Source organism: Triplophysa rosa, linkage group LG10 (genome assembly GCF_024868665.1).
Source record: "Triplophysa rosa linkage group LG10, Trosa_1v2, whole genome shotgun sequence".
Lineage (NCBI taxonomy): Eukaryota > Metazoa > Chordata > Actinopteri > Cypriniformes > Nemacheilidae > Triplophysa > Triplophysa rosa.
Window position 1 is genome coordinate 13981359 of NC_079899.1, and position 17594 is coordinate 13998952.

General features: G+C 39.3%; 1 protein-coding gene across 2 annotated transcripts in view; it reads left to right on the forward strand.

The window, feature by feature from the left end:
• The window catches only part of itsn2b (intersectin 2b), a 36218-nt gene that overhangs the window by 8454 nt on the left and 10170 nt on the right, over positions 1–17594 (forward strand). For both annotated transcript variants that reach the window (XM_057343131.1, XM_057343132.1), the window contains exons 3-20: positions 267–359; positions 2104–2167; positions 2282–2448; positions 3119–3337; positions 4296–4392; positions 4519–4661; positions 5519–5582; positions 5778–5915; positions 6047–6150; positions 8279–8541; positions 10612–10761; positions 10851–10991; positions 11117–11204; positions 11345–11484; positions 13253–13389; positions 14303–15087; positions 15172–15296; positions 16500–16657. In XM_057343131.1, coding sequence (XP_057199114.1) covers positions 267–359; positions 2104–2167; positions 2282–2448; positions 3119–3337; positions 4296–4392; positions 4519–4661; positions 5519–5582; positions 5778–5915; positions 6047–6150; positions 8279–8541; positions 10612–10761; positions 10851–10991; positions 11117–11204; positions 11345–11484; positions 13253–13389; positions 14303–15087; positions 15172–15296; positions 16500–16657 — 3076 coding nt within the window. The remainder of the gene's footprint in view (positions 1–266; positions 360–2103; positions 2168–2281; positions 2449–3118; positions 3338–4295; positions 4393–4518; positions 4662–5518; positions 5583–5777; positions 5916–6046; positions 6151–8278; positions 8542–10611; positions 10762–10850; positions 10992–11116; positions 11205–11344; positions 11485–13252; positions 13390–14302; positions 15088–15171; positions 15297–16499; positions 16658–17594) is intronic.

Genomic DNA, 17594 nt, shown 5'->3' on the forward strand with positions numbered 1-17594 from the left:
TGAAAGTTTGTTCGGTTGTTGATCATGATTTACGTATTTTTAATTTTATTCCTGCATTGCACCGATAAGAATAATTTGCCATCTGCCCCCATGAACATGTTTTAGCCTAATACCTTTGGTCAATGGGTGGCATTGATGTAGCGTGCAGAATACAAAGCGAATAACAGTGCATCTAGGGCAGCGCATGTGATTAGCTACGTTTAATACTTCATCTTTTATCCTAATTATTGGTCACCTTCCTTCTCCATCTCTCTGTTTATCATAAGGTGTTCGAAGTATTTGGGCTATAACTCCAGAGGAGAGGGACAAACATGATCAGAAGTTTGACACCCTCTCTCCAGTGCAGGGCTTTGTGACGGGTATGTATCAGAGATCTCATGTTGGTGTTTAAATTATTTTCTGGTAAATGCTTTCAGTCCATTTACTTGCTGTGTAGAAATGGTTAAAGCTGGACACGAAGGAATGTTTTCTCCATTTAAAGTGATAGTTCACCCAAAAATGAAAATTCTGTCATCATGTACTCACCCTCGGATTGTTCCAAACCTGTATACATTTCTTTGGTTTAAACTGTTCATGTGCTGGTTTAAGATGGTCATATGCTGATTTAAGATGGTCATATGCTGATTTAAGATCAAACCAGCATCGATCAAAACATACCTTACCCAGCATATACTGGATTTTTCAACAGGGGATCTTACATGAATAGTTGTATTTTTTAACTAACATTTAAAAGAGATTAATAAATACTTGAACAAATGTATTGCTCATTCATTGTTCGTTAATGTTAGTTAATAGCCTACATTTTTATTTGGCTAAATTGGCTTTTATTCACATAGGCCCATACTGTAATCATTGATCAGCGCACATATAGACAGAAACGCAAACTTAAACGCAAGAACTGTTGCAGAGACTCCGCACTGGACATCTTTCTAACATTAACAACATTTAACCGGAGCGAATGAGACGAGTGGATGAAATCATTGAACAGCGCACACACATAGAGCGCTATGGTAAACACGGAAGTGCAAACGTGTATCACACGCGAGAACTGTTGCGGAGACTTTACTCGCACCAGCATTATTTCAAACATCAAATTAACCGGAGCGAACGAGACCAGTGGATGAAATCATTGATGAGCGCACATAAAGACAGAAACGCGTGCATTAAACATGAGAACTGTTGCGGAGACTCTGTACTAACATAAACAACATATAACCAGGGAATGAAACGAGTGGATAAATGATTGGTCAGCGCACATACATGGATCGCTATGGTAAACACGGGAAGCGTAACGAGACTGAGGCCATCTTTTCTAACGTAAACACGATTTAACTGCCACAAACGAGTCAAGTCTGTGAGCGGAGGCGGGGCTCTGTTGTTATGCGTTCACGTGCAGTGTGTGTTAACTCCTGCCGGGAAAGAGAAAGAGAGCGGGAACGCGCAGCTGATATCGATACGTGGGACATGGGTATTGGAACCGTTTCAGATTCTTCAGTATCGATACTTATCGAAATATCGATATTTTTGACAACACTAATTCGTAGATGCAATGGCTTTACTTTTATTTAAAAAATAAAATGGTGTGTTTTGATGGTTTTACTTTTATTTTATTTCAAAATGTGGAAATTAATAAAGAATGACTAGAGGCCAACTTTTGACAAGTAGAGGAAGAGTGGTAAAAGTCTTTAAATAGTTCACTCAAAAATGAAAATTCTGTCATGCCATTTCAAACCTGTATGACTTTCTTTTACAGAACGCAAAAGAAGATATTTTGAAGAATGTTGTAAAACCGAACAGTGTCGTTAACCATTCACTTGCATTGACTTAATAGAAGTGAATGGGCACCATCGCTGTTCGGTTACCAACTTTCTTCAAAATATCTTCTTTTGTGTTCTGCGGATGAAAGAAAACCATACTGGTTTGAAGTGACAAGAGGTTGAGTAAATAATGACAGAATTTTTATTTTTGGGCGAACTATCCCTTTAAAGATCAAAAATCATGTGGTTGGCTACTTTCCATTTGTGGACTACTTTAAAAAAGTTTTCCCACAATGTCTTAAGGAATTTTCTGTTATCTGGCTTTACCATTTTTTTGTGTTTGTAGGTGAGAAGGCACGAAGCTTCTTCATTCAGTCTGGGCTTCCTCAGCCTGTGCTAGCTGAGATCTGGTAAGCAGTCATTACTGATCGAGCAGTATTTGTTCAAAACAAAACTGGAACCCTGATGAAAGTCTTCTTTCATCAAATAGTTGCTCTAATAGTTGCCTGTGTTTTGTGTGGTAGGTCCCTGGCTGATATGAATAAAGATGGTAAGATGGACCGGCTGGAGTTTTCTATAGCCATGAAGTTGATCAAGATGAAACTGCAGGGACAGAATCTTCCAACAGCTCTGCCCATCATCATGAAGCAACCCCCTGTGCCAGCTCCAGCCATGCCAGTAACACCTCTTGGTACGCTGCCAGCTTACACAATAACCAGTAGAGTCGTGATCTGATATGGCATTCGGTATTATTACGCAGGATCGCTGTCGCGTTGTGACACAATAATCAGCTGTGTACAGATGACCGTTTCTAATTACAGATTAGTGTTGATGTAATTGTTACTGGTGCTTGGCTAAGGCGTGCTGTTGGATATCAAAGTGAAAAAGCTTACTTTTTTCCTGGCAAAAGATAAAGCTGTGAAAACTTGTGTGTAGAGATTAAACAGACTTATTAAGGACCAAAAGCGCCTGATTTGAATTCAGTAGGTCCGAGAGGATGGAAAAGGGTGATGTAAGGATGAAATGGCCCTTGGTTCACGAAATCTTGACAATGTTCTTTTTAAGCTTCTTCCTCACTTGCTAGGAAACCTGGTTATGCAGGTGGACAGCAGGTGCACAGCTTGATCACAATATGAAGCAGGTGGCTATAACCATGACCTTCAAAATGTACAAGAGAGAAACAAACGTGTCTGCAGGCTGTCAAATTTATCACACTTAATATTTGTAAAAATAAAATTGTGCATTACATTAAAACGATTGTTCCCACTATAAGAAGAAACCGTTTAAAAAGCAGTTTGTGGCTTCTCAGATGCTCCGACAGTCCCGATGTATCTATAAAATTTGCCCTTTTGCCTCTGCAGGCATGGGAACAATGCCAAATGTACCCATGATGCCCAACGTTCCTATTCTGACGCCTATACCAATGACCTCCACCCTGACCACTATGAGCCCCATGCCAGTCATGAGTCCTATGATGGGCATAGGACTGTCCGTTCCGGTGATGCCTACCATCAGCACTCCAGCTCTGCCAAACGGGCCTATCGCTATTCTACAACCGACTCCCATCCCTCTCAACTCAAGTAAGAGATGTTGTAACATCTACACACCTGTCAAATCTTCGGGGCATTTATTGAGCCTATGAAACCATTTTTTTGTGGTTTTGTGTGTAAGAGGTCATTTATATGCTAGCGTATGCCTAGATATTGACCAATTTCACTTTGGAGATATATATATATATATATTAAATATTAATACTGTAGTCTTTCTCTTCCTGGGAAATGGGCCAAAAACATGAACGACTCATCTTGCACTAAACAGATTTGTGTCCAATCAATTGACCCTCTTTGGGCTGACAGTTATTAAAAAAGTGATATGTGCCACACAAACTATCTGTTTAAAATCAAATATTTAAAAAAGAATTAAATATGAATAAATTAAAAATAGTAATTCACTCTTAAATAATTTTTCAGGGATCTTTAAGCGCAAAGTTATTTGGTCCTTTAAATAGATATGACATAAGGAACCTTTCTTCAAACCTCAGTTTATATAATTTTTATTTAGTTTTTTGACAGATTCAGTGCATTAGTTCTTCTGAGGATCAACTCAAGTACTTGATTTAGATTAGTGTTAAATAGCATAATGGTATAGATATATAGATATAGATACAGTATATAGATATAGATATATAGCATAATGGTGTAGATGGTATAGATATATATGTGTTGTCATTGTGTATATGGATAGAAATAAATAGTCTCTTTGAGTGTGCTAGAGGTGAAGCGACACAGATATGTTTAGTCATTGCTAAAATCAGCTCTTCTGCTTTAGTCTTCCTGTGTCAGGACTAGGTCAGCTCGTACCTTTAGGATGTGTCGATATAATGGGCAACTCTTTATTTGTCTCAATGGTAGGATTGTTGAGCTACTATTAAATGTTCTAAAACATGGCTTTAGTTTGCTTGTGGTATGTTATTTCATTATTCTGAACACCGCACCAGCTATGTTTTTAATAGACATGTTTGTTTGTCTTTCTCCATAGCTCTCCCTCTGTCAAGTTCATTTTCTTCCCCTGCACTGGGCTTCTCGGCCCCTCCCATCATCACTACCCCATCCCTGCTGGACCTGGGCTCGAGCAGGTGAGGAACACTGTGCTGTATCTTTATGCATCTTGTAACCTGTCATTTATTCATTACACAGCACTGTCTGTACAGTAGAGCTGTCCACACACAAATTCACAGACTCATGTGATCCTCTGTTTACAGTTCAAACTCCTCCCCCTCCATATCATTGGCCAGCAACTCTCCTAAGGCCGGCCCCTCTGATTGGGCCGTCCCACAGGCATCACGGCTCAAGTACAGGCAGCTGTTCAATGGCCTGGACAAGCAAATGACCGGTTATCTAACAGGTACTTAGAATTATTGTGGAAATAAACCAACAACGCGCTGATAAAAATAGTTATTCTTAAAGGGCTAGTTCACCAAAAATAAAAATTCTGCCATCATTTACGCACCCTCTTGCCATTCATTTCAAACCTGTATGACTTTCTTCTGTAGAACACAATGAAGATATTTTGAAGAATGTTGTAATCGAACAACGGCGGTACCCATTCACTTCTATTTTATGGACACAAAATCAATGCAAGTCAATGGGTACCGCCGTTGTTCTGTTACCAGCATTCTTCAAAATATCATCTTTTTTGTTCTGCAGAATAAAGAAAGTCATACAGATTTGAAATGACGAGAGGGTGAGTACATGATGACATAATTTTCATTTTGGGATAAACTATCACTTTAATTGTGTCAAAACTGTGTCATTAAAATCTTCCAAAAGCTTTAACTATTGCTAGATTTGTGTGGTTTCTCTAAACGGTCCCTGCGGATAAGGATTTAAAAAATCCTGTGTTTATTGTTTTCGTCATCTTGGTGTTTAATCAAATTCAAGTCTACACCTGCCTATACCTTGAGTGTTAGCAAGACATAATTTAAGAAGGTTCCCCTTTGTGTGTGAACAGTTTCTATAAGACGATATTTTGAGCAGATCGCTGTCAGTGACATTAGAAATATCAGCCAGCTCCAGTCAGACCAGTTATGTTAGCACAGCAAAGGTATCACCTGGCTGGTTGTTAAAAATAAGGTTTCCAAAACACAGCTGATGTGCAGGTGGAATTTTTTTAATTAAGAACATTATAAGGAGGAATGTGCTCATGAATATGCTAATTTGGGATCCATATTTTTCTTTTAATTTCTGTTTTTACCTCCGCAGGCCCTCAAGTGAGAAATGCAATGGCTACAACACTGCTTACTCAGACCCAGCTGGCTACCATATGGTAAGAATTTGCCCTCCCCGAATATTTGAACGAAGCATGTTATGAAAATACATTTCACTCACAGGGATTAAAAAAATATTTAGTTTTCAGAAAACTATGCACTTTATGTGTGCATATAGCGATGTAAGACAAAAAGAAGTCAAAAATGCATACATCACTTTTGCTGATTGCCAATTTTTTGTGTGCTTTCGTCAGGAATCTGGCTGATGTTGATAAGGACGGTAAACTGAAAGCTGACGAGTTAATTTTGGCTATGCATCTGGTAGACATGGCTAAAATGGGACAGCCGTTGCCTTTGGCGCTCCCTTCAGATTTGGTGCCACCATCATTAAGGTACCGCTGTCTGATTGGCTTTACATTATATACCAAACAGTGATAATGTTGTAATGATGTCATGAATGTCAAATACATTTTGAATTAGTGTCTGATAATATGTATTGCTCTTTGTCCATGGGAATTATTAGGGGGAAGGTTGGCGACTCTGTTAATGGAACCACTCCCTCTATATACGCTGTTCTAGCTGAGGACCTCTATGAGACTGAGCCTCCACAGAAATCAAGGAACAATTGTAGGGCCCCACCTATCATTATATAATACCAACATCTATGACTCAGATATTTAACAGAAACACTTCCCACCTTTACACAACTTTTCAAACACTTCACAAGTGCCTTCTTATGGAAGGTACTTGTAAATCCTGCCAAATTTAAATAAATAAATTAAATGAGGATAATGAAAACCAGATTAACAATTTCATTATAAATAACTGCGCGCACAATATGTGCCAAAATGAAATATGAAATGAAATGATTTTATTTTCATTTTTACACTGTCAAATTGAAAAAGAAAATGTAATTGGTGATTTGACATTTCATTTTCACTAAAATCTTGAGGCAAGACTGCTCGAGGCATTTTCTTTTTCAATTTGACAGAGACAACGCACATTCAGTGTAAAAATGATTTCATTTTATTTTTCATTTTAGCACATATTGCGCACGCAGTTATGTTTAATGAAATTGTTAATCTGGTTTTCATTTTCCTCATTTAATGTATGTATTTAAATTCAGCAGTATTTGCCTTCCATACCTGCTTTTTGACTGAGGTGGTGAAATTGCTTGATGTGGGTAAATTAATTTGAGTAAATATTCTCTCATTGGGCCTCATTCATGAAACATTCGTAAATAAATGAGTAATTTGAATGTAAAACTGACCTACCCGAAAACATTCCTCCAGTTTCAAAAATACTTCGTAAACGTCAGATTTGATAGTAAAACGTGTGTGTGTTAATGAATTCCAATCATTTGTAAATAACGCGTACATGCACGCTCATTCATAATTAGCATAATCCCCGCCTATGAATTACGGCTACGCAAATTACATATCTAGGAATGCTATGGAATCCTCTGGATTCCATTCTCGGGTATATATAACATAAATAACAATATGCCTAACAATAAATTAATGAATTAACATGTGTCCACCAAAACATTTGTAGCCAAGTGAAATAATGTCTGGTGCTCTTCTGAAAATGGCCGGCCGGTGGCGCTTGAGCGCTATGGAGCGCGTTTTTTCCGGAGACGCGTTGGTTGCTGTGATTTGGAATATCTACGACAGTAAGATGTTTCGTGTAGTAACTTATTTTGAAAAATATTTCTGAATATACAAATTCAGTAACCAGCAATATTAACTTCTCCATTGTTGTGTATGATGGTTGGACAATGTAGTGTTTGTCCCGCCCCTCCTCTACTGCGATTGGACGGCTGTGTAAAAATACGTGCTATCTGTTTTACCCAAAATGAAAGAGGAAAAAACTAAAGAAACTTGTGAAATATCATTAAGATACATAGTGCATCAAAACACAGTGTCATCAGTTTGTCTAAAGATTACAGGACGTTTGAATATTTTACGCACCATTGGTACACGTGGTAGGGAGCAGGTGTACATTTCTTTCGTACCAACTAACATTTTGAAAATACGAACATTTTCATGAATCCGAAAATTTACGTCAGAACGACTTTACGAACGATTTGCACAAAAATTTGTTCTGCTCGTGTTTCATGAATGAGGCCCATTGTGTGCTTGCAGACTGCTGATTTTAAGCCTGTGTCATCCCTCCCACTCACCCAGTTATGTATATACTACTAACACTTAAAACCGATCAGACTTGTTTTGTCTAATCCTGTGACATTCATACTGTAAGTGTGGTATGAGTGATTAAACAATATTGAATATAATACACTATTATAAAGACAAAAAGTGTGTTTGGCTTATTACTTACAGTAGTGTAACGTCCCGTGGTACTGTTTGCTTTTATATTTTGTTACATAATTAATTTGTGTGTTTTAAAGGGATATGTTACCCCAAAATGAAAATTCTTTGCTCATTCGTTCACCCTCATGTCATTTCAAACATGTATGACTTTCTTTCTTCTGCACAACACAAAAAAGATATTTTGAAGAATGTTGGTAACCTAACAACATTGGCCCCCATTGCCTTCCATTGTATAGACACAAAACCACTGTGACATTTCTCAAAATATCTTCTTTTGTGTTCCACAGAGCAAAGAGTCATATACAGATATCAGATGCCAGAATAATGGCAGATTTTTGATTATTTTGAATTATCCCTCATACATTCTGGTGTGCCAAAAGCAGGTGTAGTAATTGTAATGATTTCTGTATGCGCTCTGTATCAAGTGACCTTTGAGGATAAGTTCAAGCAGAACCTGGAACTAGGAAAGGCAGAGCTGGAGAAGCGTCGACAGGCCCTGCTGGAGCAGCAGCGCCGGGAGGAGGAGAGGAGAGTGCAGAAGGCCAGAGAGGAGCTGGAGAGGAGAGAGAGGGAGGCGCGGGAGCTGGAGCTGAAGAGGAAGAGAGAGGAGGAGGAGAGGCTGGAGAGACAGAGAGAGCTGCAGAGACAACAAGAAGAGGAGAGACTCCGAGATTTAGAGAGAAAAGAGGTGAACACCATTATCGGTCTTCAAAGCACCTTTGAGAACGTTTACTGATTTACATTATTGATTCATAATGTTTATTTATTGTAATAAAGGGCTCCAATGGCTCCATAATTTAAAAAGAGGCAGAGAAGCTTTGTTATTGATTGATGCTAAGACGACTGTTTAAACTCTGAATACACCAGACCAAATTTGTACTCTGAATTCATTTGAACCAACAGAAAAGGATCATGTCAAGACCATATTAATATATTATATATACTGTATGAAAGAGTAAACATTTTATTGTTTATAGAGTTTAAAGCAAAAAAGGGGGTTGTGTTAATACGTTATTATGTTGATTTTAGTTTGTAATAATGACATTTTTCTGCATGTTCACAACACAATGTAAAGATAACTTCACATAAAACTTAACAAGAGAATTCGCATGTCGTTTGTTCTCGCTTTGAACGGATTTGAAATGATCCAGTGGTGTCTCAAGTAAGAGACGGATAAATTACGTTCCCTGAACTTCTCCGTGGTTAGTTTCGTTTTAAACGTCTCAAATATCACATTGTTCATCGTAAGGCTCATTAAAGCAACGCTAGAGAACTTTTGCTTAGGGTTCCCCCATGTGGTTGATAAGCGCAATTGTCTGTTATCAGTGTCGTAAATACTGTCGCTGTATAAGCTTCCCCGTGGGCAGCGCAATACACGTGAATTTGTTGACTAAGCAGAAACCGTTGTTACATTATGTCACTTCATAAACTGTGCATGTACTAAAGCACTCTTTTGGCTCCCGCAGGGTATACTACTGGGCTATACTAATCGCTCAAACTAGATTCTGAGGTGGCAGCTGGTTGTTAGCCATTAGCGCATAGCGTGCTACGTAAGCTATTGAGACTCGGCAACATTACATTATCTCTAGTCTACCTTACTGTTATAAATTGTGAACCAGTAACGTTAGTGCGCCAGTAAACAACCTGAGCACAGCCTAATAACTAATAAGCTCAAAAGTACAAGACAGTAAGAAAAGATCTACATATACGACTCCAGTCAAATCTAGTAGCAGGAAGGCTAGGTCTCCATCCGTTTTGCAACCCGTTGCCTCTTGCAGCTCGCGCCACGAGTGTAAGTCCGTCAGATATTGATTCGTGTACGGGCTCGTGTCCGATCACATTCTCTCTTTTCCTCTTTGTTTTTTTTGCTGGCTCTGCCATGGTGATGGTTTGGAACTAGATCGTTTCGTCTTATTGTAGCTGTTGGCTAACTTCACCCAGGCTACGAGTAAAACGTAAAGCAGGTGATGGGCGGGGCTTGTGTACCTACCCGCACACTAAAGTTACAAGTGTGATTTCAGCCGATAGAGGGCTGCTTGGGTAGCAGCAGCAGTAAAATTTGTCCAGTTAAGAGTTGTCCTACCACTAAAATAATTTTAGAGAGATTATTTTAAGGTCGAAAAACTCCCTAGTGTTGCTTTAAAATCTGTCACAACAAACATCGCATCATAGTAATGCGCTCATGTTGTGTTTGCATACTGGAATTCCATGGAGCTTTCTGCAGAGATTTGCAAGCGTTATTCCATGCTGCCTCATCGGGCTCTGGTGTGCTGAGCGTGGAAAAAGCGGAGAGCAGTGCGCTGAGCATGCGGGAAAAAGCACAGCTGCTGTTGTAACCGGCGGTCGCACCGCTCTTGCTAAGAGGCATGGGAGTCAGGCGCTCTTACAAGGAAAGACTGCAGCCTCTATAGGTCTGTCGCGACTCGCTAGAGCACCTCTTCGGGTCAGGAAATGAGGTTTACCTGCACAGCTCGCTCTCTCTCTCTCTCTCTCTCTCGTTGGGATTCGGTACACTGGCTTTTTTTTGTGCTCTGCTTCCGTTGGAAACACTTTAATAAACGAGCAAATTTGCATGGTGCATGGCGATCTCTGCAAAAAATCACTTGTTGGTCGCAAATGCAAGTTACTTGCAGTTAAGTAACTGCAATTACACAAGTATGTAAAATGAATAAATGTCAGCGGCAGAAGATGATACAAGATTCAGGTAAAGTAGAATAAGAAGAGCTTCCACTGACCTCAGTTGTGATGCTCCTCACAGGCAGCGAAAAAGGAGCTGGAGCGCCAGCGTCAGCTTGAGTGGGAGCGGAGGAGAAAACAGGAGCTCCAGAACCAGAAGAGTGAGGAGCAGGAGGAGATCATCAAGCTCAGGGCCAAAAAGAGGAGTCTGGAGATGGAGCTGGAAGCTGTGGTGAGACCTCTGGGATGATGACATCATGGTGGGAAAACAAAGTTGTCTCTGTAATAAGTGTGGTGTAAGTTTTCACATTTTACTTTTAGGGCAACAAGCAGAGACAGATCTCTGACAAGCTCCGAGATGCTCAAGGCAAAAAGAGAATCCAAAAAAATGAGCTGGACATGATCAACCAGAACAGAGACTCTTGCATAACGGACATCAGCTCCCTACAGATGCAGTTGGAGGTCTGACCAACCCACATGCACACACAGCCTTCTGCAAATTCGGAAAATGTACAATTTAAATTAGGAAAGCCGTACCTCGGAAGGTAATAGTTGTTTTCAACGATTTTGTATTTTGGTTTTTGCAGGAATTCAAGAGAAAGTTGGGACTGTCGACCAGCGAGCAGCAGAAACTAAGCGAAAGACTCCGCAATCTGAGTCTAAACAACCTCCCTAGTATGTCTATATAAATATGTTTTTACATTTTTAAAATGTTTGATTTATTGAATTTGTGTCTAAATTAAAAAAATGTAAAAAATGTTGTGCATGCTATTATAAGAGCACCAACCAATAAGATTTTCTTTTTCCTGCTGTAGCTGTGACTGTAAACACTTTTAAGAGGAATGTGGAAGAGAAAGATCTTACTTGTCGAAAGCTTAAAGAACAGTTTACTGTGTTGGAGACGGAAACCGCAGCCAAATTAGCAGACATGGATCAGTATAAGAAAGAAATCCAGGTAACTTTTTATATAACTCAACCATCGCTATTAATTCATGTGAACCAATCAGAACAGAGCAAACCGACTCTTTGCAGGACGCAAACTCAACCACAGGACTTAAAGGGACAGTTCACCCAAAAAAGAAAATTCTGTCATCATTTAAGTTGTTCCAACTCTATACATTTTTTTGTTGTTGAACACAAACGAAGATATTTTGAAAAATGTAGGAAAGCAAACAATTCTGGGGTACTTTTGACTACTATTGTAATTTTTTTGTCAAAAGTGCCCCAGAACTGTTTTCTTTCATACATTCTTCAAAATATCTTCTTTTGTGTTCAACAGAACAAAGAAATTAATAAAGCAATTTTTCCTACTATGGAAGTCAATGGTAGCCCAGAACTGTTTGGTTACAAGCATTCCTCCAAATATCTTTCATCAGAACAAAGACATTTATATAGATTTGAAACAACTAGAGGGTAAGAAAATGAAGACAGAATTTTCATTTTTGGGTGAACTGTCCCGTAAAGTCATCTTACAGTAGCAATCTGGATCATTTCGTAGCTGTTGTGGTTTAGCATTTCATTGTAGCCAATCTTAACCATTCAGTGCTAAGAGCATATAGACTGCTTCACATGACACTAATGCAAATAACCCCTATGCTTTTGTCCCTGTGTCTTTATCACTAGCTGTAGAGCTTTTCTGTCTGTCTGTCTACTTGTCTGTCTCTCCCTGGCTTTCGCTGCAGTTTGAGGAAATGGATGACTGCATGCTTAAAGGCCTGCTCTCTTTACTCAGTTGCCTCAGCAATCTCTTCTTCCTTCTGAAGGTTGCAAATCTCTTTCTTTTCTTAATCTCTCAGCTTCAATCTCTGAAAGCGTCTTTCCATACTCGTTTATATAATGTGGTATCTTTAACCTGTGTACTGCATCTGTGGCATGCCTGTCATTTACCACAGATGGTAATGTCGACCCTGTAAATCAAGCAGGAAAGCATTTAAAAGTTGTTCAAATTGATTCCCACCATTTAAGTGATAGTTTACCTATAAATGACAATTCTGTCATCATTTACTCACCCTCTTGTCATTTCAAACCTGTATGACTTTATTTATTCTGCACAACACAAAAGAAAATATTTTAAAGAATGCAGTAACCATTCACTTCTATTGTATGAACACAAACGAAGTCAATGGGTACAGCCATTGTTCGGTTACCAACATTTTTCAAAATATCTTCTTTTGTGTTCTGCGTAAGAAGTGAAGTCATACAGTTTTGAAATGACAAGAGGGTGAGTAGTATGGAGTGAGTATTATTTTCATTTTTGGGTGAACTATCCCAGTAGTGGAAATTCTTTGTGAATGAAGAGAAAAAAGTTTTGATGTGATTTTTTTGTGGCAAAATTACTGCATGCTACAGGTATACAGGGCTTTATGTACACTTTCGTCTTGACACTTCCTTGTTTCTTCCTGGTATCTTGCGACAGTTATCAAGTTTTTTGTTTAGCTAGTCATGACATTAAGATTTGATATAAACGCACATGACTGGTAAGGAATTCAAACATGGTCTTATTGTAATGTGTGATGTTTAAGGAAATTATGGTATGCTTTTGAAATAAGTATATTTTTTATAGTTATTATCTTATTTACTTAGAGGTGCTGTTTGCATCCTTGCTAGGTGTATATGAGAGATGTCTTTCATACACACTCAAATATTATTTTAGGGTATTTTGGGGGGGCTTTCTTGAATTGTGATTTTGCATGTGTGGTCATCATCTTGTTATCATTTATCAGGATCTCAGAGAGAGTCAGAGGATGCAACAGTCTGCTTTGGAAAAACTGCGTGCCATCAAGGAAGACAAAATCAGAGAGCTGAAGAAACGCAAGCAGGAGGAACTGGAAAAGAGAAGGAAAGAGGAGGAGGAGCAGAAGTACGACATTTTTACTTACGGTATCCACAAGTTTCCGGAGGGCGCTACCGGAGTGGGTACAACTTCCGGTGAAGCGGCGGAAGTAGTGTATTGCACTTTAAATAACTTATTCTAATGACAGAAAATGAGACTGTGTTTCATATTTTTAATTGTAATACTGTTGGTTTCATGTGGTAATCTATTAAAAAATCATTTCGAAACTGATGAGCAACACCTGCTGTTCGTGGCTGCACTTACAACCAGGCGAAGCTTATTTCACTTCGTAAAAAAGAGCGCTTCACACACAGATCTAAAGTTAAGACGGACTGCTCATGTGAGGGACTGTACAGTTTTAAAAAGACGAACTTCAAAATGTGGACCGCTTATCTCAAGTAAATAGATAACGAACATTAAACATCACTTAGACTGAATGTGCTCGTAGTTTAAAGAGAGTTCGCTGTTTTAAAAGGGAGTTCAAATAGATTCATGTAATCATCAAAACACTGTATGGTCTTCAATAAAAACGCTAGACCGTAAACTGGATTTACAAGGATTCTAATAAAGCAATAAACCCCAAGAAGCAGTGGGTTACAGTGCATTTTATAACAGCTAAGGGCGTTGTGGCACAACACGAAGCGGACAACAACTAAATATATAAAGCTGCTAAATATCCGCCGTCAAGTTTTAAAATCATCATCCCATTCCTCGATAAAGTAGTGGAAAGTATGCTTAGTTTATAAGTGCTGTCAGTGTCTAAGTTCACATTCTGCTATAAATTAATGACCTGAAATGCGTTTGTTTATATTGAACTGAAAGTTTCTCCCATCTTTAGCACAAAGCGTCATGGGCCGTAGGAAACTTGTGGATACTTGCACATAACATTTAAAACCTGTCCAACATTGCAGCTTTTATTACCAATTGCTTCTCATTTAAGGCGTATCAAACTAGAGAAGGAGCGACAATGGCAGGAGAAACTGCAGCGTGATGAAGAAGAGAGACAGAGAAAACTACAGGAGGAGAGAGAGGCCAAACTTCGTGAGGAGGAGGAACGGGAAAGACAGGCTCGTTTACAGGCTGCAAAAGAACAGGCAGAGCGGGAACGTAAAGCCAGAGAAGAGGAGGAGAGGAGACGCAGAGAGGAGGACGAAAGAAGAGAACAAGAGAGGAAAAGATTTGATGAGAAAAGGAGGCAGGAGGAGGAGGAAGAGCGCAGGCGAAGAGATGAAGAGAGAAGGAAATTGGAGGAGGAGAGGAGAAAACTAGAGGAGGAAAGGAGGAAATTGGAGGAGGAGAGAAAACGGCAGGAGGCGATGAGATTAGAGGAGGAGCGAAAACGAGAGGAGGAGTGGAGGAGAAAAGAGGAAGAGAGACGGGAGGAGGAAAGAAGAAGGGAGCGGGAGGAGGAGGAGAGGAGGCGACAGCGTGCACAAGTGGCAGCCATGAGAGACGCAGAGGAAAGAAAGAAACTAGAAGAAGAGAGGAGGAGAAAGGAGGAGGAGAAGAAGAGAAGGCAGGAGGAGGAGAAGAAGAGAAGGCAGGAAGAGGAGGATAGGAGGCGTCGGGAGGAGGAACAAAGGAAACAGGATGAGGAGAGGAAGAGGAAACAGCAGGAGGAAGAAGCAGCAGCCTCACAGCTGAGAGACGATCAACAGAACAAGAAGAACACTGTTAAAACGGATATTGTTGCCGCTCTTTTGCGCGGCCTGGCGGAGAGGAAAGGTAAAGAGAGAAGAAATTAACAGAATTAGAAAAAAATAAAACTGCAATTGTTTGATATTTAAGTGATTTGTCACCGGATATCAGGCACCAGACAGCCGCTTGGAACACAGCACAGAAGATCAGCTGCACTGACTACATTTAAAGCTCTGTACCCCTTCACAGCCAGAAATGATGAAGAGCTCTCCTTTGAAACTGATGACCTGATTGAGGTCAGTTTTACTGTCGATGTCCCAAAACCTGATATTAATGGAGTCAAATGACACGGCTAAAACAAATATTATCCTTTGTTTTAGATGTAATGCAAAGTGTATACACGATTTAAGGTTCAAAAACGCTGTATTTTCCACATACCGTGCATGTTTGTATCTCCTCTTAGCCCCGCCTCTGTGAAACACGTGGATTTTTAACAAAGCTCATAGCTCTGAAAAGCGAGATGTGCTATGATTGGCCAGTTAACCAGTGCGTAGTGATTGGTAGAATACTGAAAGCGTGTGATGGAAATGTAACGCCTCTTACCATATTTGGAACATCAGGTTCCAAAGCAATTGTACTGGCAGGTACGCCCGCCTTACTTGCGTTTACATTTGGGCGGTCTTAGTCAACTCATACCACGAACTGACGTAGATTTGTGGGGGTGTGGTTACACGAGGCGTTTCAGGCAGGTCTGGGTGAGCATTCGCTTTTAGATAGAATGCATCTTTTGTTCAAACACTTTAATTTGTGCAATTTAACGTGTCTAATACATGCATGGGCAACTTATAACACACCAAAGACACAGAAAAACACGTATTCGAGCCATATGACCCCTTTAAACAACACAAAAGAAACAAAAAAAATTAATAAAAATATTACACTATTCGGTTTATTATAGAGTATTTTTGGTGAAATATTTTACTGAGTATTTTGTTATACATATTTTATATACATTTTATTATATTAGTATAAAATTTTAGGCGTAAAAAAACATAAAATAAAAACAATAAATGTAAAAAAAATAATAAATAAATTAAAAGATAAATAAAAATGATTCTAAAAATTGTCTAAAATAGAAAAAAAATTATGCAGTCAACACAATTAATCGTGTGTTTGTGTAATACACATTACGTATAAATGTAAATATATATTACACATATATCTTAAATATATACATGTATGTTTGTGTATTTATATATAGAAATGAACACGCCACAAAACGGACAAAAGGTATTTGTTGTACAAAATTATGTGTCAAAAAGGCAAACCACAGGGTATCAGTGAATTCTTTTTTTTCTAATATACAAAACTGCATAAGAACAACAACAAAAAACTCACTGGACATAAGGGATACATTGACTCCATACACAAGTATTTAGTGTTTACAGTTTAGGTTTACAGTAAGCATGAATTGCTCAACGGGTTGTGTGCTTGTTTAGGTGGATGAGAGCGTAGAGAGAGAGCAGGGCTGGCTGTACGGCAGTCGCCAGGGGAAGATGGGCTGGTTCCCTGAGAGCTACGTGGAGAGGCAGACCAAATCTGAGGCTCCGCCCACAGCCAAACAAGCCCTGAAGCCACAGGTCTCCATCTCCACCAGGTGCAATCTCCAAACTAAATACCTCATTCTGTTTGCTGTACATCTGTATCAATCACTTGCATGCACAATTTCCCCAAAAAAACATCACAGACAAAGTGCCTGTGGGGACAGAACCATCTCTGAAAACATTCACAGCTATCAAAAAAACATTTCACTGAAATGAGTGAAATGTGTTCTCAGTAAATAGTTTGTTCGCACCTACTACATCCAAGAGCGATCAAGCATGTTGTTTAAAACGTTCAAAGCACGAAATTTTGTATACATTTGATTTGAAGAAATTGTTTGCCAGACAAACAATAAAAACAGTAGTGAAATGGTTCTTGTCATACGCGAAGATACATTATCTGGAATGTTCTATAAACGCTTTTCCACCAGCAAACTGAGTGACGGTTTTGCGCGAAGCGCATAGCGGCAAAACTCCGCCTTCACTCCCACCCAGGCATCAGGCTCCGCCTCCTCCAGCCACATTCAGGTATGCAGAATTCCTCCAGCGCTCAGGGTTTCAATATCCACGTTGTGTTTTGTTCCTAATTGCATTAATGTTGCTTTATTTTGTGTTGTAGGTGGTGGGAAATGTTCAAGCTCGGGCTTTGTGCTCTTGGACTGCAAAGAAGGACAACCATCTCAACTTCTCCAAAGATGACGTCATCACGGTTCTGGAGCAGCAGGAGAACTGGTGGTTGGGAGAACTCAACGGGGTTCAGGGGTGGTTTCCCAAAACCTATGTAACTGTGTTGAGCGGCGGTGATGCGTCAGCAGAGTAAATAATGCACACAACTACAATAAGTGCTTTTTTGACGATAGATTGAGTTTGTAGCTGTGAATGTTACATGTACTTTGTCTGTGGAAAGTATCAACGTGAAGTGGTATTTTCAAACTAAATCAAATGATTCTTGTCCTATGTTTTCAAAAGAATTCAACAACGTTGATTTGCTTT